At 38.1% G+C, this 24,584-nt stretch overlaps 1 protein-coding gene across 2 annotated transcripts in view; it reads right to left on the minus strand.

Moving 5' to 3' along the window:
• The window catches only part of Yeti (yeti), a 79,264-nt gene that overhangs the window by 25,693 nt on the left and 28,987 nt on the right, over window positions 1–24,584 (minus strand). For both annotated transcript variants that reach the window (XM_067136129.2, XM_067136128.2), the window contains exons 4-5: window positions 16,511–16,620; window positions 15,989–16,148 (exon numbers count right to left, since the gene is read on the minus strand). In XM_067136129.2, coding sequence (XP_066992230.2) covers window positions 15,989–16,148; window positions 16,511–16,620 — 270 coding nt within the window. The remainder of the gene's footprint in view (window positions 1–15,988; window positions 16,149–16,510; window positions 16,621–24,584) is intronic.

Consider the following 24,584-nt stretch of genomic DNA (forward strand, 5'->3'; position numbering starts at 1 on the left):
CCAAGGTACCCAACACTTTTAAACCACGAGTTCCACCCGGTGATCACAGGAATAGGGAAGTGTTTAGCTTTAGTGGGTTTGTCTTCTTATTTCTGTTTCAAGAATTGAATGTATACATGCTTTCTCTTCCGTGTATTAAGGAAGATGTGTTTTGCCTGTACAACACATTGGTTCAAAGCACTAAGTTCCACTGCCCGTACACTGCTCACCAAATTCAGTTTAAAAGTCTAGCACTGTGTGTGTACTAACCCTTCTGAAACTAAAATCCTAACTGCATTTATGCACTTGCCTATGTAACGTGCTGAATCTGAAGTTACAGAAACTACATTCGGGTAATGAATTTCAAGTTTGTGAATTACATTCATAATTGCCTGTGAACATGCTGTAGCATTAGCATTAGCAATAACTTTCACTCCCCCTACAAATAACTTCTGAACTGTTCTATTGCCACAACTAAGCACTTTTACCAGAACCATAAACGTACATTGCCCTTTTTGTGATCAGTCGTTACATCCCACAGAATTGAAATTCTCTCATCTTTTACAGCTTCTTTTAATCTTTCCTCCTCCTCTTTGATGACCCGAGGTACAGAACCTTCCTGCAGTCTTCCAGCTGTGGGCAAGTCTCCAGTACCTTAAAAAATCAATAGGCCTAATATTAGAGGGCTCTTTACCATCATTTGAATGGATTAAATGATTTATAATTTTAAGTAAATGAGGATCCAGCATGCATTATCTAGGCCTAAATATCGTTAAACGAGAAAACTAGCATAACCGCACAAAGTTAGAAAAACATAACCTCAAATTTCCTCCTCAGAAAAACTGTATTGAATTCCACAAACATGGTATATATTTTTCCATCCACTCTCTCATCTTCGGATGATCAACTTTTACCAGTGGAATATTTGCCTCCATAAAAACTTGAGTTGTAGATAAAATGAATTCGTCTTTATCGTCTTTTGGTCGTTTTGCCGCTGAACTAGTGTCTGGTCATACTGGCTTTTCTTCTGATGCCTATCGATATTAGCACCTTTTCCTTGTTGTTCTTATGTGAAACTCTGTTATTAATGTTTTCAGGCACAAGTCCTTTCTCTGCCACTCAATTCACACATTACAGTATATGCATATCAGTATCTTTCTAGTTTTCCCAAACACGTGAAATCCTTCCGATGCAAATTCTACCTCTCAATCAAAAACTGTCACAAACATTTTATAAACTGAGCAAAAAATAGGAAATTAAACGCACTGATCAGCAGCGATTTTCAACAGGCAAGAGGACACCATCACTCCGTCACGAAGTTATTAATACGACACATTCCTCGCATCCCAGGAAGCTAATTTAGCAATAATAGATATACTATATCTTAGCTTTCGATATATATCTAACAGGTATAAAGTCTATTTCGGCATCGATTATCGGATTTTATTGCCACAACTAGCCTCGAATCTCCGTCTTAATTTCAAATGATGCAATTCCGAATAATTTCGTAAATTATTTCGCGATTTTGCTTAAAAATAAGTAGTTTCGCGTTTTTGAGCCAAATTAGTAAAATTTCACAATTTCGCACTTTGTGAAAAACAGGTGCCTCTAGTGATGACGAACGAATGAATTTGGAAAAACACTGAAAATATAGAAAGTACAGGGAAGAGAATTACCTACGTAAATCCTTAATGGCTGGCAACCACGTTTTATCTGAAAAAAAAAAAATTCCAGAATATTACAGACTTTTAATAATAATGTTACTGGTTTTACACCCCACTAACTACTATTATGGTTTTTGGAGACATCGAGGTGCTGCAATTTTGTCTCGCAGGAGTTCTTTTATGTGGCGGTAAATTTACCAATGTGCCGTGGGAAGTCTCCCCCGGCCCTTGGTATTTTATTCAGCCTGGCCAGGCTCTAATGTTATGTCACTTTATATTTGTAACTGTTTTCTAGTATATGTATATATGTTTATGTATTCATTCCCAGCCTGCCTTCCTACCCTTAATAAAGTGTCATTCCTCGATTATTAAGTATGGCCTCAGAGGAAGTGGATATTTTCCCACTCTGGAAACATTTCCCACTCTTTTCATGCCTCTATGTCTTTGGACTACTTCCCCTGCCCCTTTTGGGGGATCCAATCGTTGTTGACTCACTCGACACGTCACCTCGCCCCTTGGGCAAGGTCACAGTTGACCGAACTGAGTAAGAGGATTCTGCTTCTCGTGCTTGAAGGTGACACACATACGAGCCGGTGTTGTAACTAAATAAACTTCAGCTCATTATACGCAATTTTAACTCAGCATTTAGTACATACTGAGAATATAGTACACAGACAATGCATCTGACCGATTATAAATTAAGACGTAATTCTTCATCACAACGTCTAGAATCTTCAAGATATTTATATCACCTGCAATATTATACAATCATCTGAAGAAGAAAACACTGGAATGAACTAAAAACAGTTATAAGTTTCAACATTAAATAGTAGCACTCCACAATATCTGTGTACTTACCATACTAACAGGAATATTGTAGTAACAACAAACATGTAACAAGTTAGAGTAGAAAGAGGACAAATTTTATTTTGTTTTTACTACTTCATTCATTCTTTAAACGGCCTGTTATATCGGGTCAACTTTTTATGTACATGTAATTTTTTTTAAACATTGTAATATCTCAATATCACAAATGTAAATAATAATAACTTTACAAATATCAGTATACTTAAGTAATGTAAAATTTTAATTGATGTTCATTAGATCAACGAAATAATGAGGTGACATGCCTCCCACAACATGTAACTTTTAAAGTTAAAGAGGAAAGGACCCATTTTATTATTCTTACTATTTGAACATTTAACTTGTTTTTAATCATTTGTCAAATTGGGTCAGTTTTCATGCATATGCAACGCTTTGTAATGTGATGTTTTTGAAACTAGTTTGATATATGACAGCTGAGTATGACCCCATAGGGGTCGAAACCGGTACTGGCATTACTGTAATCAATAGTAAATAAACCTGTATTGATAAGGTGGAGGCTTCCATATCATTTTTATGTTGTAGTAGCAATCAATACGGAAATGAAGCTCATAGATTATGACTGTTTCTTTCCTGCGTTTCCTCATAGAGTTCGAAGACCATGCCTCAGTCTTTGGATTATCACACGCTCACATGTTACAGATTATTTATCCACTTGCTCTTGGTGTTTTGTCGGAAAAGATAGTTAATGCTATTGCTGAGCATACGTCCCTTCAACAGTTTCATGCTTATTTATTAACACATTTCATTCCGGCTCAGGCCTTAATTCCTTTATTCAAAGTTACTATTTTTGAGTGCAGCGTGTTGACGAGTCCTTATCGGACTTCATTTCTGACATCAAATTTTATGCAAGAGTCTTTGCGTTGAACTACTCGGAAGAGCAAATTATTTCAACCATCGTAGAGGGGATTTCTCCTGCGTACCACTCCTGTTTGTGTTTTGCAGCCCATTCTCGCAATTTTTTGGAGTTGGAGGCGATGGTAGTATCCGCCGAAGGAGTTCGTCACGCGGACTCTCTGCGTACGCTGAGTGATCTCTCCGTGCCTAAGGCCCTTAGTACTCTGTCACGCAAGTCAGGGAATGAAGGGAAATGCTACGCCTGCAGCTCGTCAGAACATCTGTAAAACCGCTGCCCAGTTAAATTTTCGGAAGCGCGGTCTTCTAGAGTTAGCACTGGCGCAAATGGACAATCAAGGTGCAGTAGGTTGGTTTGCTTTAAGTGTGGTCTAGCTGGTCATTTGGAGAGAAAATGTCCGGGAACTTCGAGTTCCAGTTGACTAGGTGAGGGGGCAGTCGTGGATATTCCCACTGATGAACTCCCGTGTGTCAATGGTGATAAAGGTCTGCCTATTAAGTGTCCGGTAGAGTGTTTAAGCATCTCGTCGAATCTTAAAGGTCCTGTTCCCTTTATTAAGGTTGAGGTTGGTAACGAACCCGTATCTGCACTGTTAGACTCTGGCAGTGTGGTTTCCCCCATAAGTGAGAAGTGGTATGCCGCCCATAAGTCTATTTGTAAGTTTTTGGACTTGGAACCTATTTCATTTCCGTGCGTCTTGGCCAACTCTTCGAACGTAGAGATTAGGGGTTTGGTTAGGGCGAAAATTCGTATATCTCACTTCTCTTGGAAATTTCCATTTTTCGAAGCTGTAAATTTGTCGTGCCCCATCATCTTAGGAACAAATTTTTTTTCTTATTCCGGATTAATTTTAGACTTCCAGGATCACACTTGTTGCTTTAAATTTTGTAATTCTGTAAATAATGCCGCGAAGTTTTTAAAATTCTGCTTCTATCCTTTCGGTTACGCCCCCTCAGAGCGAGATGGTGTGTGACCTTAGCCATCTGCCTGAGGATCAGGCGCAGAGTGTGAGGGAGTTGTGGCGCATTTTCTGATGTTTTTCCCGAGAAATTGGTTATGACTAATGTGCTGGAATATAAAATCGAAGTCTCGGATCCTACTCCTGTAAGAATTCCTCCTTACCAATTATCTCCTCCTAAGGTCAAGGTATGCCCTTGTTGGCAGGACTTAGTGTTCACAGTGCACTATGTCTTCTAGTATAGGCTAGAGCAATTCTGTTACTTTCATAGATCTGTCTCTGTCTTATCCTTGGCTTTGACAATATGAAAGTGACTGAGGTATGAGCGATGCTAGTAATGCCAATCCTTATGCAGCCAGTTCCTGCTATGAATGGTGTGAAAATGTTGCTCATAGGGTCGGTTGGTGTATGCATTTCAGTGGGCTTGGCAGACTGATATGAAATGGCAACTCTGGCTCAGTGACGAAAGCAACGGGAAACTACCTCACTCCTCATTTCCTAGTACGCCTCTTCAGTGATGCCTAGGCCAAGACAGCTGATGGCAGAGCTGTTGAGGATCCCACCAGCAGAATTGCTGACGGACTGAACATACATACATACATACATACATACATACATACATACATACATACATACAAGGTCAAGGTCTTGAACGAGATCATCGATAAAATGCTTGATCAGGGAATCATTCGGCCTTCCACCTTGGCCTACTCTTAACAGTGAAAAATCGTCTGCTTGAGGCGGGATTGTTTGGTCGCGTAGCAGCATGGAAACCATTGTTGAGAACTGTACACAAGCAGAAAAGGCTACAATGGGCCAAACTGCATGCTAACTGGATCGCTGAACAATGGAAAAGGGTGCTTTGGACGGCTGAATCTAAATATGAAAAATCCGGTTCCAATCATCGCCAATACGTTCGTTGCCGCCCCGGCGAAAGGTTATGGAATCCTGCATAATTCTGTCTGTGAAGCATGGAGGAGGAAATGCGATGGTGTGGGGATGTTTAGGAAATAATCAGGTTGGTGATTTGGTGAAAGCAGAGGGAATACTGGAAAAGAAACAATATCACCGTAAATAAATGATACTGTATAGGCTTTTGGGCTTATGCCATGTCAAGAAAATAAGGTGAAATCCTTAAAGTTTCACAGGGAACTGTGCTCTGCGTCCTCAGAAGAAATCTCGACTGTCCACAAGAAAAGCTTCTTAAACAATGAACACTTTAAATTTGGACGTTATAATAGAAGTGGAAAAATGGTACATTCATTTGCCACCAGATAGTGAAATGTGTAATAAAACTAGTTAGTTCTAAAAACATAGGTATTTCCATGTTGATTTTCAATAAATAGCCCCTATCTTTCATGGTAAGTGAAAATTCATGGGAGTCTAAACTTTCAGACGCTAGTGTATATCTCAAAATCTGTTACAGATGTAAAAAGTGGTACATGGAAACTCCTTTCAAAATAAAGAAACATATTTTTCTGTTTTTGAAAAATCCACTTAAGGGGGTTTAAAAGAAGTGAAAATGGGGTGAATTTTAAAAATTAGGGTGTAAAAATTGGTATTTAAAATCTCCTTTAAAATAAAGAAATACATATTTGTTTGTTTTTGGAACATCCACTTGGGGGGAGGGGGGTGAAAAGGACTGAAAACGGGGTTGAATCCTTTAAGGGGGAATACTAATATCTCAAAAACTGAACATGTTACATATGTGAAAATTGGTACAGTAGAACCTCGATTATACGTTCCCGGAAACTACGTATTCCCATATTCTTCATTCAAATTACGTGGTCCCGCAAGCATCCTAATGAAATCACATAAAAATCCCGCATTACCCGTTCCTCAAAGAAATGATTTCCCGGATCAACCGTCCATAAATTTCAGTCCCATCAATGCTAAACCATGGATCGCGGGGTTTTTTTTCCCAAGAAACTGTATCTCACAAAAGGACGGCTACAGCATACTTACAGATCTTGGTGTTAACATCCCGCCATTGCGGTAATTTGAGGAAGTACTGTACCATACTGGAAAAGCAATCAGCGGTGAACATGCATAAGGGACCATCTTAGCATCGCATTCGGGTAGTATTGTTTAGAGAATCCTCGGAAATCATAAAGCAGAGTGTGTCCACAAAAATTGGAAGGAGAGAGAGCGCATTTCAACAGCTCTACTTGAAGACAGAACGAATTTTGTCAAATGTTCGTACTTGCAAAATGCCTACATTATCGACCAGGGTTACATGTTTATTTTTTTACTTCTTTCGAGTATATCGCCAAACAGATTTTTGGCACTTCCCTCTGGGCACTGTATAGTCACTGGGCTTTCAGGCAAGAATCGAAACTGCTCCATTTTAAGTAACACAAATTTAGTATTTTAATATTATCTTATATGATATGTTACCGAGACTAGAATGGATGTTGCACCTTACATACATTTTTTTTTTTTTTTTTTTTTTTTTTTGCCTTTTACTTCACGTCGCACCGACACAGATAGGTCTTATGGCGATGATGGGATAGGAAAGGCCTAGGAATGGGAAGAAAGTGGCCGTGGCCGTAACCTCAATTGAAGTACAGAACCAGCATTTGCCTGGTGTGAAAATGGAAAAACCACGGAAAACCATCTTCAAGGCTGCCGACAGTGGGGTTCGAACCCAGTATCTCATGGATGCAAGCTCACAGCTGCGCCCTTACATACATAAAGCCATGGGAGGTTTCGGGATTGCCTGTTACTGTTTTGGTCTTAATACAAGACTGGAATTTCATGTTTTTGTGTTAAAATGTTATAAAAACCACAGTTTTTATTTGCGCACATTACATTTAAAAATACAGTATCATTTTGCACTCGTACTGACTTGTACAGCGAGCGTGCTTTCCAGCTGAGCTCAAGGTCGCAAACGACCTTAATTTCCGAAGTGTTAATGATATTTTTTCTCTTTCCAATTTGATTGTGATTAGTGATGGGCGGAATTGAATATAATGCATTCGAGAACTTGAGGATCGATACTTACATTCAAAACCATATTCTCGAGTTCAACATAACCTTTACAAGTCGATGTAGGCCTAATTTACGCGGTACAAGATTTCCATAAACTGACTACAAACAATATACCGGTGACCAAATTACAATGGAAGATTTAAAAAAATGGATTTTGCCATTATGTTGGGTGCTTTTGTATCTAATGTGCTTTATTTTATTAGATTAGAGAATTAAAAACTACTTGGGGTTGATTGCTGTTTGGCTTTGCGTTTCAGGTATTAGATTTTTTGAAGAGTTTGGCTGATCAAAGTTGCTGAACTTAAAAGAAGTTTTCAGAGGAAACTGACAAAGTTTTTCCGGTAAAACGGAATGTAAAGTTTCGAGATTTTAAAGTCGCGTACTGGTAATTAATGTTTGAAGTCGGCAATGCGGTCGAACTTGCCTGCCTCTCACCCGGAGAGCCCGAGTTAAATTCCTGGCCAGGTCAGGCATTTTTACCTGGATATGAGGGCTGGTTCCAGGTTCACTCATTCTACGATTACCTTTTATTGAGGAGCTATTAAATGGTGAGATGGTGATCCTGGTCTAGAGAGCCAGGAATAATGCCCAAGAGGACTCATCACACTGACCATGCATCACCTAGTAATCGGCAGGCCTTCGGACCGAGCAACAGTCGCTTGGTAGGCAGAAGGCCCATTGGGGCTGTAGTTTGGTTTGGTTTACGATTGTTTAAGTATAAATATTTAATTTTTTTTTTTTTTTTTGAAGTTTAGCCAGATTGCTGATGGTTCATTTGTTCCCGGATTTTTAGTTTTCCTGTGTTGTACGTTTTTTATTCGTGGTCCCTCGAAAAACGGAAAATCGAGGTTCCCCTGTATTTGGAATCTCCTTTAAAAGTGAAGAAACGCGTACTTTTATTTTCCGAAAATCCATTCTGGGAGGAGTGGAAAGAAGTGAAGGAGTTAAATTATTTTTATGAGGATACTTATATCTCATAAACTGAAGATGTTACGGACGTGAAAAATGGTATCTGAAATTTCTTTTAAAAATAAAGAAACACGCGTTTTTGTTTTTGAAAAGTCCACTTAACACGAGAGAGGGTGAAAAGAAGTGTAGGAGCCGAGTTATTTTTTATGAGGATACATATATCGTCCCTACTATGGCAAACTAGCAAAAGTGACAAACTAGGGAATCTGTAGTTCTGAAGTTCTGGAGTAGATTTTGTTATTCATATAATGTCTACCCTCTGACAAAGTCTCGCATCTGCAGCTCGTTCTGTATGGCTAACACATAAAACCAATCATTAAATATAAAAATTTATTTGAGATGAGTAATCACAACTTCTTTCAGCTCTCCTAATTTTCTGACAATTTGCAGATTCATTAGTTTGCTAAGGGGGAGATGATATCTCAAAAACTGATGATGTTACATATGTGAAAATTTGCACTTGGAATCTCCTTTAAAATGAAAAAAAAACCCACCTATTTTTTGTTTTCTAAAATCCATTTAAGAGGGCGGACAAAACTGAAAAAACTTGTGAATTTTTAAAATGAGTATATCAACAATATATCTCAAAAACTTAACTGTTACAGATGTGAATATTGGTATTTAGAATGTCCTTTAAGCATTTTTGTTTTCGACTTGAGAGAGGACTGTTTCCACATGTACAGTTTTATGTCCCAAGTTCCAGAGCGAACTCTGCCAGTTGCCTGGTCATCTTAGCCCCAAAAGGCAATACCACAAACGTGGTTTACAAAGAGGTTCTGGGGTAAATGAAACTCATTCTTTTGGTGAGTTTTTATACTTTAGCGATTTTCAAAAAATTTCATACTGCAGTACCAAGAAACAATTACTTTTATGAAATTACTAAATCCACGTGAGCGAAGCTACTTTATAATACAGCTCATAGTTCCTAAAGTGTTCATTTTAATCATACAGGTTATATTCCTACTGTATAAATTGTCAATTTTAGTTTTAATGGCTGACGATGACCCTTAAAGGGTCAAAACCAGTAAACAGATAAAAATGTATTTAATGTAAAGATAACTTACATTAAATATTAATTTGTATTGAATACGTAGACCTTCCTTCAATTCTTATAGTCATGAATGTTAGTAAGTAAACTCGTGTCCTCATCTCGAGGTGGTGCAACTCTTTTCAGGCACACCCCCAATGGAGGTCAGCTGCATGTACCATTTTAACCACATACCAGCCCTCCTGCCATTCTTAAATTTCTGGCACTACCGGGAATCGAACCCGGGCCTCCGAGGACAGCAGCTAATAACACTAACCGTTACGCTACGGAGGCGGGCGTCATGAATGTTAGTCACTATGGATCGTAAGGAAATTCTTGTACTACAATGCTAAAACACCATTGGATATTGTGCCACTGGCAAAAAACATGATATTGACGAATCATGTATTTGCGACTGGAGGAAGAAAGAAACATTATTGAAAAGTAACGGTGATTGTAGAGCTTCCCAACGGCAACGTATACAGTTTCAAAAATTGAAATAAATACCTGAACTAAGTTATGATGTATCAACTGAAATTTGCCAACAAAAATCATTAGAAATCACAAAGAAACTTAAAAAAGAGGGATTTACTGCAAGCCGTTAGTGGATAAGGAACTTTCATCAAAGAAATGGATTGTGCATTTGAAGGTGTACGTCTTATTTTGCAACATCTCCCTGGTGCCTATGAAATATTCATTTGTGGAAGCAAAATTCCTATTTGCTTTCTCAAAAGGAATGTTGACCAGATGCTCAGGTATTCTGAAATGCCACTAGTCAATACGGTTTGCATTAAGGGCTCTAAAAGTGTTACTATCAGAACAGGTGGTAAAGAAGATCAAGTTATATGTATTAGCTGAACAAACGAAACTGCCTCCATTTGTGGCTGTGATAAGAAACACACTTCCAAAAGGAAACTGACCCTGTGGTGCTTTAATTCAAACCCAAGAATCTGGCTGGATGGACAGTGCGCTAATTGAGGACTGGGAGAAGAGCATTCTTGTGCTGGACAGTTATCGCGGGCAATCTACAGAAATTATAAGGAAGGGAAAAATCGATCTTGCCATAATTCCAGGTGGTCTGACCTCCATGCAATAGCCATTGGATATTTGTGTGAACTGGCCCTTCAAGGTGGAATTGAAACATAAGTTTACACGGAGGGGATGGTGTCTCCTGGTGATCACGCACTGACACCAACTAGATAAGTGGAACAACCTGGAGTTGAACTTCTATGGAACTACCGTATAATCCTGAATACTACCCGCCACCGAATAAGACCCGCACCCTAAATTTGAGACGGCAAAATACGGAAAAAAATAAAAAATCAAATAATTACATACCTATTTAATTTTCTTCAAATATACCACAAGTATAAATTCAAGCAGCTTACAATTAATAAAATCATCACAAAAATCGTAAATAAAATCCGTCCAACACTCAGATCATTCACAATTCACTGTCGTCATCTGAAGTTTCACCATAGGAACTTTCGTCTCAGGCATCTTTCCACAAATAGTCGTCCTCACTACCGTCCACTGAATTTGAAATTCCACATTTCTTAAAGCTTTTGGACACTAGATCGTTGGGAATGTGCGCCCATGCGGTCTTGATCCAGCTGCATATTAGTCCCACTTCAGGCCTCTTCACTCGTCCGGTTGGTGTTAACGCATGGTCACCATCAGACATCCATTCAGTGTACAACTGTTTCATTGCAGTTTTGAAAAGCTGGTTCATGCACAAATCCAATGGCTGTAGAATAGAAGTGAGTCCTCCGGGAATTATAACAAGATCGGTTTTTCCTTTCCTCATCGTATCTTTTACAGTGTCAGTTGTACGTCCTCGGTAACTGTCCAACACAAGCATGTTTCGTTTTTGTAACAAAGCTCCTGGGCGACATTGCCAAACGCACTTCACCCAGTCCTCAACTAACACACTGTCCATCCAGCTGGACTCGTGTTCTAACAATAACACCGGACGGCAAGTTTCCTTTCGGAAATGTTTTCCTTTTCAGAACCACATATGGGAGTTTGGTTGCATCCGCTAATACACACAACATTACCGTGCATCGTTGCTTTTTGTTACCACCTGTTCTGATGGTTACACTTTTAGAACCATTCGTATCCACTGTATTTTCCAACGGCATTTCAAAACAGACAGGTGTCTGGTCAGCATTCGCAAATTGCGACAACAAATAAGAATTTTGCTTCCTCAAATGAATAATGTGATGCTGAAAAGCCGTTAATTTTCTTCATACGCCCCAGGGAGACATTGTGAAATAGATGCACGTCTCCGAATGCACAATCCCTTTCTATGATAAAAGTTTTGGATCCATCCGCGGCTTGCAGTAAAACCCTGTGTTTTGAGTTCTTTTGATATCTCTAGTGCTTTCAATTGACAAATTTCACTAGAAACACCATATCCTAACACACGTTTTTCTATCACAAATTTGTGGAGTTGTTCTTCAATTTCCTGAATTTTTGATCTGATTTTTGATATGCTCTATTGGTGGAAAAATATCTAATTCCCTTCATGGGAATTTAGTATTACCATTTGGAATTGCTAGGCGGGCATTAATTCCATTGTGGAGTTTTATCTCCCGTATGCAGTTATCAGACTGTGCCACATAAGAGGCTTCTGATAAGTTCACCTGCATAAACCCCAGCATCAGTGGGTGGGGTCTGACACATCCCACTCTGACGAGTCTAGTGTCAGACCTAAGACGAAATGCTGGTTAATAGAGCAAACGCCTGAAAAGCCATACATCCAATTTTTGATCTGATTTTTTATATGCTCTATTGGTGGAAAAATATCTAATTCCCTTCATGGGAATTTAGTATTACCAACACTCTCCAATATCATTTCATTTCATCTGTCATTCATTAATCATTGCCCCAGAGGAGTGCGACAGGCTTCAGCGGCCGGCACAATACCTATCCTCACCGCTAGAGGGGGTCTTAATTCATTCATTAATTCCATTCCTGACCCGGTTGAATGACTGGAAACAGGCTGTGGATTTTCATTGTCAATAAAAATAAGTAAACATGTGATTCTCACCGCCCTCCCAAATTCTGTTTTTACCAACTCAGGGTACATGTCTTATTTAGGATTATAATCTATGTAACTCTACTTTTCTGTTAGTGGAATTCCTAACTACATTACTTTCTGTGTTGTAATAGAAGTCTTCATTTGTTCCTGGGATTATCAAACTTTTTTAAAATACTGGTTGTGTGCCAGTCCTGTGACAGAAATGGGAGGGTCTCCTGTAGTTGTATGGAAATCTGTTTCTGGAAGCCCTTCCTTTTCTTGACCCTGGTGAATGAGTAACAGAGTAATTAAGAACAAGTGAGTTGGAGAAGATATGATAAAGGAATGGAGCAAAACTTTTGGTCATTTTAATACACCCAATAAATATTTAGGCAGTGTTATTGAACTTGAAAGGAGAAAATGAAGGGACAAAGGCTAGTAAGAGCTTCAAGCAAGTGACTGAGTTTGAAGATCACTAAAAATCATGTGAGAGCATACAAAGGGAAATGACATGGTACACAAAATAACATCTTTAAAGATCTCTAATCTTGTGATCTGGATCTGTAACTTTTAAGAACTCTCAAATGTTGACTGCCAGAACTGCAGTCTTGAGAACTGGAGATGACCATTCAACCAAATGGCCCTCACAGTCATCAGCAGAAATGGAACAGAGAAAATGGTTACTATGTATGGCCCTGTATGACTTTTCTTCCTCATATTAACAGATACATTTTCCTCAAATACCTGTGAAAAGAACACAGGGCTTGAAGTGGGGACATGCACTTTACAGCATAATAAATATAATCAATCCTTCATTTTTACTATAAACTGAAATGAATTTTCATATCTTTGAAAAAGAAAAAGGTTCAGATATCAATAAAAGTGACCGAGTTCTGAATTAAAATGTACTCCCATGTGATCAGAGTTGGTGAGCATTTAAACCAACTCCAGACTGCCACGTGTGCATGTATCCCTTGTTTTCTCTAAACCATATTTACATCACAGCTTCTACAGTTTTCAAGATAACTGCATAACTGCCCTTCCTACTGCTGTCTATAACATGAATCTCAATCTCTTGCTCAACTTTTACACAAAGTCTTCTATAAAATATTTTCCGATAAAAAATACGTCAATCTCAATGTTCTGAAATATTTTTCTCTCAATATTTTCACCATTGAGGCTCAGGTGTTTAATCTGACTACTAACTTTAGAACAAACAGAAATGTACTTTAACCCTTTCCAGGCCAGTGATGCCATATGGCATCATGACATTTAACATTTTTTTCTGTACTTTGAAATTTATCTTGAATGCCATATAACATTATGGTAGGATACATTGTGGTGTTAGGAGTTGGTTGGTAGCACTGGAGCAGTTCAATGGCTGAACATCGCTGAAGATTTATGCATGTTCCATAATCAAGACGACTTGGAATTGGAGACTCCTTCACACCGTACTGCATTATAACATGTTTTATTGTAAGTACTGTCCGGCTCCATGGCTAAATGGTTAACGTGCTGGGCTTTGGTCACAGGGGTCCCAGGTTCGATTCCCGGCAGGGTCAGGAATTTTAACCATCATTAGTTAATTTCACTGGCACTGGAGCTGGGTGTATGTGTCGTCTTCATCAGCATTTCATCCTCATCACGACGCGCAGGTCACCTATGGGTGTCAAATCAAAAGACCTGCACATGGCGAGCCGAACATGTCCTCCGGACACTTACGGCACTAAAAGCCATACGCCATTTCATTTCATTGTAAGTACCATTGATTTTTGTTTCAAATTATGTTATTTGGGAGAGAAAGGGTGTAATATAAATATTCTGTATGTAAGTTCTTGTTATGTTAAGCTTTACATTTTTTCTGTGTGTGTAAATATGTATGATGCCATATGGCATAAGTGGGCAGCAGCCATGTTTTAGGTTATGTTTATCTGAGGCAATTAGATTTTTATTCAGAGGCCTTTCTCATTATTACTGGTTGTTTTGCAATATTATGTAAACATTTAATAGTATATTTTGAACATTAAATGTAAGAAAAACCTGCTAATAAATAGCATAACTGAAATAAGTAGCATACTATTCCAAATTATATCATAATAAATTTTTGTTAGAAGTTGCATTTCAAATTGTTGTGTACTATTTACTTATTTTCTTTTTCTAGATGAATCCATTAAGTGAAAAACTTTTATTTGAGAAAGAGGTCATTCTTCTTCTGGAAGGTGACGTATCTGACGATATCAGTGATGATGATGATGATGATGATGATGATGATGATGATGATAAGGAAGAAGTAACAACACCAAATACAGTTGCAGAACCAGTGCCAAATACTATTCCGGAAGTGCGGCTGAATTTTGAAGTAAATGTTGAACCTAATCTGGATGATGATGAAATACCGTTGGCTCTTCGACTTCAGGCAAAATCATCTACTTCTGGCTCACCAGTACCCAATGATAGGCAGAGCAACTTAAGGCTGCGGTGTAAAAACTTAGAACCTATTAATTTAGAGTGCACAGTGAATCACTCTGATCCACCAGGTGAAATAACTCTATATGAATACTTCAAACAATTTTGTACAGATTCTATCATAGACAAATTTGTAGGCAACTCTAATTTATACTGTGTTCAGAAAACTTGATCCTCACTGAACACAAATAAGAATGAAATAGAGCAATTTCTGGGAATTCACATTCTGTCAGGCATAGTCAGGATGCCAAGTTACAGAAAGTACTGGGCCCAAGCAACCAGATTTCCCCCAATCACTGACAGGTCCCGCAATAGGTTTGACAAACTCAGAAACTCCTTCCACATCAATGATGATAATATGAAGTCATGTGATCATCCAGAGTATGATAAACTTTTCAAAGTCAGGCCTTTTATTGATGCCATCAGAGCTAGATTCACTGATATTGAGCCCGAGGAGAACAATTCTGTGCATGAAATTATAATACCGTAATACATGAAAAGTAAGCCTCATATATGGGATGTAAAAGGTTTTGCTCGAGCTGGTTTTAGGGGCATTTTGTCTACGATTTTGAAGTGCATGTTGCCAAAAGTACTATTTTATAACCAGGAGAACCGGTTTTAACAATGGAGCATTTATATAAATGGTATTATGATTGTATTTCAGGTTCACAATTTGAAGAAATTTTCATGAGGACTTGCATCGCGTGTGCCCAATGATGCCATATGGCGTCACCAATTTTTTAAGCATATGGGAGTCTGACAAAAATTAAATATTGATGGTTTCATGTTCAGAATGCACATTTTAGATGAAATTCACGGGAAAATATTTTTTTCCATCACTGCAGATAATTTGGGCTGGAAAGGGTTAAAATGTAACAAATCTTGGCATTAATTTTGTAAGTACAATGAGAATTTTGAAAATCTAGCAATAAAAAAACTTTACAAATAAGGTGATATACATTTCTGTAGACTGAAGAGCAAATTTCAAGTACAATGCACAATAAATTTCAGTGACATGGGGGAATAACATTTTCACAGGTGGAAGGTGTTTGTGCCCCCTTAAGAAGCTGCAATTCAGAGAGAGAGGGAGAGAGAGAGAGAGAGAGAGAGAGAGAGAGTGTGTGTGTGTGTGTGTGTGTGTGTGTGTGTGTGTGTGTGTGGTGTAAATACTTACTTGACTTCTTCACCAGCAAACTCGTACACTTTAGTGATAGTAACTTTATTTTCCTTTTCTGAATTCGCTTTCACAGGGACTGTCACCTTAGTTTCTTCCTTACTTGAGTTCCCATTACTAAGCTTAGACCTGGGAACAATTCCTGTGTCCTTCATGAAATCTGTAACAAATGAAAGGTATTTTAAGCTCAGGAGGAAAAAAAGACAAGAAAACAATCAGCAGCTACCTCACAGGACAAAAGTTCAAGTCTTCTATTAAATTACATTAAAATGCACATGAATGGTCATATACAAAGCTGTGAATGACAACTTTGTTGCACATTCCTCGAAAGGTTTGATCCATATTGTCCATATGTCAAGAACACACTGCTGAGGACCTCATTTTAAATCCACTTCAGAGAAGACAACATTAAAAAACTCAACACTTGTCAGTATATTGTAAAAAAGCTGATATAATTTGTTAAAAATTAAATGTACAATCAGCAAATGTTCTTTTTCAAATACTACAATGCAAAATACAAACCTGACCAAAGAGAATCTGCTTTCTTCTTTTCCTCTTCCTCAGTCAATTTCTTTTGTTCCTCATCCACAATCTTCTCTTCTCCTTCTACCTCTTCTGACTTCTTAAATTTTCTGAAAAATAGGAATATAAACAAAATATATCTCAGATTACTGCACCCTAACACAAATAATCCAGTAAACTGTACTGAACTTCACAAATAACTAATGTCTAGAAAAGGGTAGCCAAATTCAGTGACACATTTTAAAATCTTACTGTACTTATAAAAACACACTGTCATGACCGTGGGTCACAACGTGCCCTTCCACTTTTTATTTTGGAGCGAAAGAACTCAAGCGAGTGTCGAATCCGTGACCTTCGAGCAAGCGGGATCTTCAAAAAATATATTCAACATTTAAGAGAGTGTATCCCAGCGTCAAGAAGTAACAGTGCTTCGAATGTGTAGTGATATGAGCAAGCAAGTGATATTTCTATTTGAGTGTAATTCATATATTCATGCTTAAAATTCATATAAAAGTAAAGCTTAGTGGAAACAAAAGTGAGTGCAATGTGGTGAAATATTGTGTCAGCCCCTAGCTGTTGCTAAACTTTAGCTAGGGCCTGTACTTCACATAAACTGCAAAGGAAAAAACGCAGCTCTATGACTCTGTAGTAAAATACATTGTTCTAGTAGCTTCCAGAGACCTTAAGCACCCTTAAAGTGGTAGGAGGATCACGAGAGCCAATCACTCACAACACATCAGAGTTATAAAGTAGTAGGGGTTGATATTTGGGAAAAACGCTGGTAACATCTGAAAGACTGACTGGATATTATACGGTGGAGTTTTGGGGTGTATCAGGAAGCAACCTGGTAGCCGTGGTGAAGTTGATATCGGGAAAAGCTCTGCAATTGTGGCCAAGTTCATATCAAGGGAGAAACTGAGAGAACCTCTGTTCGTATTTCGGAGTGGAGTCCGCACAGGGATTTACGTGAACAGGAGTATAGTGAGCAGGGAAAGCCTAAATTTAAAGGTCAGCCAGGCGTCTGAAGCTGCATTGGCGTCCAGAAGAAAGAAGAAAGAAGACGGCCAGCCGAGCTAAGTATAGTATTAACTTTATTTCAGAGACTGAAGAGTGAAAGTAGACATCACAATATTTTCAAAGGGAACTGAAAGACTTTTAAATTCAATCATTACAGATGTGGATAGGATGTTCCCTCAGAAACAACCAGAAAAGTATATATTTGTATATTTTGTACATAAGGAAAGTGTATGTAACTATGAAAATTTATCGATACATAGTGACATTTTTGGTGATAGGTCAATCTGATTTGTTGTGTATTGCTCCTAGAATCGAGCCCAAGTCCAGTCCTGTTTTGTTTTATAGTTTCCTTCATTCCCAGTAAAGCACTGCAAGAGAGGGTCCTGCAATACTGCCGTAGGTCATGGTCAAAAGCAAATATTGATGATATTGATGATAACAATACATAGAAGAGCAGCTAAATTCATTGGAGACACAGAGCGTCATAATACCTTTCTGACCAATCTACTAGAAGGAAAGATTTTTTTTTTGCTAGTGGCTTTACACTGCACCGACACAGAAAGGTCTTATGGCGACGATGGGATAGGAAAGGCCTAGGAGTTGGAAGGAAGTTCCGTGGCCTTAATTAAGGTACAACCTTGGCATTTGCCTGGTGTGAAAATGGGAAATCACGTAAATCCATCTTCAAGGCTGCCGACAGTGGGATTTGAACCCACTATCTCCTGGATGCAAGCTCACAGCCGCGCACATCTAACCGCACAGCCAACTCTCCCGGTGATCTTAGGAAAGAAGGGATGAGGTCAACCTAGGAAGCAATTCCTTCAAGTATTGATGCAAAACATTGAAAGTAGTTCATACTGTGAGATGAAACATCAAGCTGAAGACAATGGTTGAATCGACAAGGCATTGCCTTTAGACATTGATTAAATACTCGCTCACTAGTGTTTGGCAACATCATCCACCATTGAAGAACTGGTGAACAAAACAAACTTAATAAGAACTAATCTTGTTTTGTTTCATGCCAGTGCTATGAGTGCAGACCAGTTTGTAGACAAGAACAGAGGGAGTTAATGTCAGTTGCCTGAAGAAGACTATTGCCTGGACTGGTTAATTTTACTACTTCGAATCCATAAGTGAAGATCGGTGCAAGGTTTATTTCAAACAGGGTCATCTTGGAAGGCAGTGGACAAATGCTTGTATTCTGTTGTCACCTTTTTGTTTTATGGTATTGTCAGAGGAACTGCAGGATCTATTTTATTTTTATTCAAATATTAAGTAATTTCTCTTTTTTACAACTATTCTAATCCTAGTGAAATAATTAGAAATGTACAATATTAAAAATATCTAGCATGTCTAGTGGGAGGAATTGAAACTATGAACATAGAAAGTGGCACGCTGTATACTGCAGGTTAATTACTCCTGGTCCAGGTTACACAGCCAATAAACCACCAATCCAATAATAAATTGGAGTAGAAGTACAATGTATCCCTTCATATACTTAAAAACAATGAAGATGCTGTATTTTCTTGTATCACTTTTGGAGGTGGTTACAATAACTGGGTAACCATCCTGTCTTATTCCCTGTAGGTGAGGGCGGTAACCCAGGAGCGTAAACCTGGCAATTATTCACTTGCTTGTTCCAGGCTCTTCGCTTTCATTTTTCCCATGGCAACTCTTGTTCATTTCCGACCCCAACAGTATTAGGTTTGCGAGGCCTTAGGGATGCACTTGATGACCCTTGCTGTCTTTAACCAATACCATTCTTCAAAGGGAAAGATCTCTTCTTTTTTCTCTCTCGTACAGTGATCACCTCCACCGTGGAACATGGCCGAAATTCACCAAGTGTCTGCAAACCTATTTATGAGGTATCAAATGTGTTGAGGAATGTCACTCTGAGCATCTCGTTTAAAGCCAGACATCTAACTTTCACCACAAATGGCTTTCTTCGACTTATTTGAAAACGAGTAGTGTGCAGATAAGGCATGCACTTCACGGGCCAGTGGATGAGGGTGAAGGCAATAACTAGCCGTTAGAAAACCAGTTCATGATCCCTTTCCATTCTATTGCCTCTGATTTAGTAATGGGTTGACCACTGCAAAGTGTTACATAGTGCAAGCATCTAAAAAGTAGATGCTCTGTAAACATAAAAACAATTAAGAGCCAAGCGACCATGGGCAGAAACAATCTGCATGAATCCATATTAATGAAAGCAGTACATGGAAGAGTTTTCATTACTAGGACCACTCAAAATGTCATCAAAGCAAGTGTTCTGTGAAATATGTGATTTTTCAGTTAAACATGGGGGACATGATGACCGATGCCATGCAAAATCTACAGAAACATGATACAGATTCATCAAAAGGCAATGAAAGATGCCTTTTTTTCACCATTAGAATATTGGTAGGAGAGGTGGTGGTATACAATATCTAATCACTAGATTTCATACCAAAAGCCTGGATTCACTTCCAAACTTCTCCGCAGTGTTCATATGGAGTGAGGGCAAATGATGCTGTTGATGTTGATCTGTCTGTCGGATTGAGATGTTAAGCCTTGAAAGACCTACAACATTTGAGCTGCAGGGCTGAGTGGCTCAGATGGTTGAGGCGCTGGCCTTCTGACCCCAACTAGGCAGGTTAGATCCTAGCTCAGTCCGGTGGTATTTGAAGGTGCTCAAATATGTCAGCCTCATGCAGGAAGATTTACTGGCATATAAAAGAAATCCTACGGGACAAAATTCTGGCACCTCAGCGACTCCGAAAACCGTAGAAGTAGTTAGTAAACACATTATTATTATTATTATTATTACTAAATATGCAAGCCAAAAATGTCTTCTGACACTCCTGTAAATAAATCTCTATAATATAAAATAAGAGTTCTGTCCGTACATTGTTCAGAATTTAAAAATAATGGCATTTCTGTATCGGTCATGTCCAAAAACAAAGAACTGCATTTTTAATTTTCTGCAATTTCTGTCTGTATGTATTGGTACGCACATCACGAGAAAATGGCTGAAGAGAATTTAATGAAAATTTTATTCACGCTGAATGAAATGGTAGTTCAGAGGAAAGACTCAAAATGAATTCTCAAAAATCTGGTAGTGGTCCTATCGATAAATACTACATAACTAAAGTCATATAGATTTAAGTTTCCAATCGTTGATGACTTATACATTTTTACCGTACCGGCTATGATAAAACATATTCATGAATTTGTATTTTTGTTGCTAAGTCAATATCAATGCTGAACCACAAGAAAATGAGTAAACAGAATTTAATGAAAGTCGGGGAATAAGGAACTACAGTCTAGGCTACAAATAATTGTATTCACCCTGGATGAAATGGCAGTTTAGCGGAAGGCATCTAAAATTTAATTTGTAAATACCTATGCTACTGGTCCAATTGACAAGTACTAAATAAAAGTTAAAGAGAATACAATTTCTTATCATTGATGTCTTATTCAGTTTTACCGTACTGACTATGTATTTTTCAACATCAACAAATGTTAATTTCAAAGTGTGCAACATCATCACCTATAATAATCCACGGCACATTAGAGTTTCAAGTATTATGATGACGAACACAATAATAATTGCGCCTGATCTCATAATTTGTTTTGAGAGTGTAATATACTTCATTTCTCGAGTTTATATGAAGCGACAATGATTATTCAAGATTTTAATAAACCTTAATTTCAATGTTAATAATTGTTATATCCTATCACAGCCAAACGACGTAATATATAAGATTATATCTAATCACGTTTCTTAAAAATTGTATTATTTTAAGTTTGCTAATGACAAATCATGTATACAAATTCAAGATCAATGTTCCTAATTAACCTTGTGATGACAATATGGCTGAAGATGCTCCAAAAATGAGTGAAACATGTACCCAGTTTTTAATGATTTGGCAATAAAATAAGGATGAAATCCTAATTTTGTATTCTAGTTAAGTATTGAATAGGTGAAAAACAAAGTTTTATTATTCTCCTTTCAACTGATTTTCAATATAGGATCTAAAATGAGAATAGTCTCTTGCAAGGTATTGGGGATCCAAGGCCTAGGGAGTTTTTCATTTTCACGCCTTTCTTTGGCCGATATCTTCATTTCTTGAAGTGTTGGATCCCTTCCATTTCTTTCTCTCTGATTAGCGTTAATAGGGGGTGGTTGCCCAGTTGTACCTCCTCTTTAAACTATAATCACCACCACCTTGTATATGCTTCGTGTTATTCAGATTCATTTTCAGTTAACTTGATACCAACTGCAGACGAATATTAGAGTTTCTGATGAAGTTTCTGTTTGTGTTCTATTAATTATTATTTCACAGCAGGAGAGATCTTTATTGTTTTAATTCAAACTGCAATTATTGTACATTAAAATTTGTCATTAGCGCATGGGAATTCATATAGTGAGCGATCCGAATAGAAGTGTGAAATGAACACTTCGCTGTAAACAGTGCACACATTACTGCGAGGAAGTAGTCAAGGTAGACTACTCAGCTCGCCCACTGCACTGGTCCAGTAGCGGCTGCGTCAGAAGAGGGCGACACTACATGGGCCGGGCTGCCAGAGTTTGTAGGTTTGTGAGTGCTGAGCGGTGGGCCTCACTGCAGGATTCTGGCACCATGATGAGGTGTAAGTGATACAGTGATACTGGGCCAGAGAGACTGATGAGAGTCGCTTTAATCTCAGTTCTCCTGTTGGAAAAGAGAAAAAAAGAAGGAAAATGTCTGGAGACAGGTACAACGCTACTCATCTCCCCTCGAGGACTCCATTTGGAGGCGGCTTGGTGATGGTGTGGGTTGGCATTAACAATACAGCCCGCACCTAGTCTAACACGGATCCCTCAATGCCCAAAGGTCCATAAAAGAGATCCTGGTGAAGCATGTTGCACTTTTCATGGGCCAGAATTTCATACTGATATATGATGAAGCCCACCCCCATACTGCTTCCTGTGTTATGCAGCATCTGCAGAAAGTTAGGGTTCGAACTGTGGATTGGCCAGCACACAGTCCTGACATAAACCCCACTGAACATGTATGGGATATGCTTGGAAGGAACATGACACCACCACCTTGGCATAAATGAGAACATCAAGGCTGGAGTAGGATAGCATCTCGGGACAGGCCATCCAACAATGTGTTAACAATATGCCCGAGCTTTTACATGACGTCACACATCCTAGGGGCAGAAACAGCTGTTTTTAGTGACTGGTGTCCTCATGAAGTGCAAAACAAACATTAACCTTGTTTTGTTTTGTTTGGCCCTAAATTTAATAATTAACAAACACTACCTAAAAAGAAAATTTTTAAAAATTTGAAAATTTCAAGAATTGCAAAATGTAAGGCCTTATCTCATGAGATCCGACGCAGAAATGAGAACATTTTTGACAAATCATCTGTCCGTAACACTCACCACTCTATTCAGTGTTATATACGGTTGAAACTGGTTAAGACATCCTCTCTAGCGTGTTTCCCTGGTTAGTACATCATCATTCCAAAGTCCCAGTCCATGTTCTATTAAACAAATGTTGCAGAAACCTGGATAGCACATTTATGTCAATCTTTAGTATGTTTGTAATTCCCACCATAAGAAATTTAAATTAGCGTTCCTGGCCACGTTGCGCGCAAGAAACACCAGCGACGACTGGCCTGGGTGAGGATTTGGTAGATGCTACTCCACACATGAAAGGTGTGCAAATCGCCCAGATGTTGGACATTTCTACGATAACTTTGAACATAACTGTAAGTGACTTATTATATAGTTCGCGTCTCTAAGAATGCTTTCCCTAGATATTTTACTATGTTGGTGTTCTTAAAATGTATTATTTCTTTATTTATTTCATTAATTATAATTGTAAACACTTGTTTCTTTCTTTTCATTGTAATTATTTTTTTTGTTCAAATCTAACCTTAAATTTAACAGCGTAATTGTTTTTCAATTTTTTAGCACGTTCCCTCTTTAAGACTTTTTTTGGTCCTCACTAAAACGCCTAAACCAGTTTTGGTTGTATTTAGCATTTTGCTGTATGGCATCACAGCTTGGACATTAACTGGCATCTTATGCAAGAGACTGGAGGCATTTGAAATGTGGACATACAGAATGATACTCAACATATCTTCGACAGCCAAAATTACCAATGTAGTAGTTTTGAATCGTACCTGAGATTCCCAACACCATCAAGAGAAAACTTGAATACTTTGGTCATATGATACGAAACAACAGGTACTGACTACTACAAGCAATATCGTCACCATAAGGCCTATCTGTGTCGGTGCAACGTAAAGCCACTAGGAAAAAAAAAAAAAAAAAAAAAAAAAAAAAAAAAAAAAAAAAAAAAAAAAAAAAAAACTACAAGTAATACTCCAAGGAAAAATTAATGGAAGTCAAGGTCTTGGGCAGTGAAGGATATTTTGGGTCAGTAATTTAAACCAACAGTTTGAGCTAAATATGGTTTTATTGTCTAGAACAGCTACAGATAAGAAACAGATCATGCTACTGATCGCCAACATTCTGGGAGGATGAGAAGGAGCAGGAAAACTGAGAGTTAATGAATGTTGTAAAACATGTTTCGGTATTCACATTTTTTTTTCGAGCAGTGTATTCATGTTACAGAATTGATGGGTATTAATTCTCTCTTAAACAATGTTTAGTGATTAAAAATAGTTAATACTATTTTTCAAAATAATTTTTACAAGATGATACAATAACATATCGTCAATGCTGGGAAAAAAAAAAAAAAAACTATGTGCAGCAATGGGAGCTGGAAAATTTATAATGTCCAATAACGGACCACTGACCAAAACATCTTATGTGACATTTCAAAGTTATGGCTGCTGTTCCTACCTAACAGATTATTACATTAATTTATACTAACATAAAAGAAGTGAAACATTGTATTGTACAAGTAACACGCTGAGTGAGAATCTGCAAGCACGCACGCAGAATGTGACATGTATTTATCTACTACACCATTAAGCATACTATTTTTGTAATCCGAACTATTAATTTGGCAAACACTTTAAAATAAACGATGCAATCTAATGAAACTACTCTCCTA

This window comes from Anabrus simplex, chromosome 1 (genome assembly GCF_040414725.1).
Source record: "Anabrus simplex isolate iqAnaSimp1 chromosome 1, ASM4041472v1, whole genome shotgun sequence".
In the NCBI taxonomy this organism is placed as follows: Eukaryota; Metazoa; Arthropoda; class Insecta; order Orthoptera; family Tettigoniidae; genus Anabrus; species Anabrus simplex.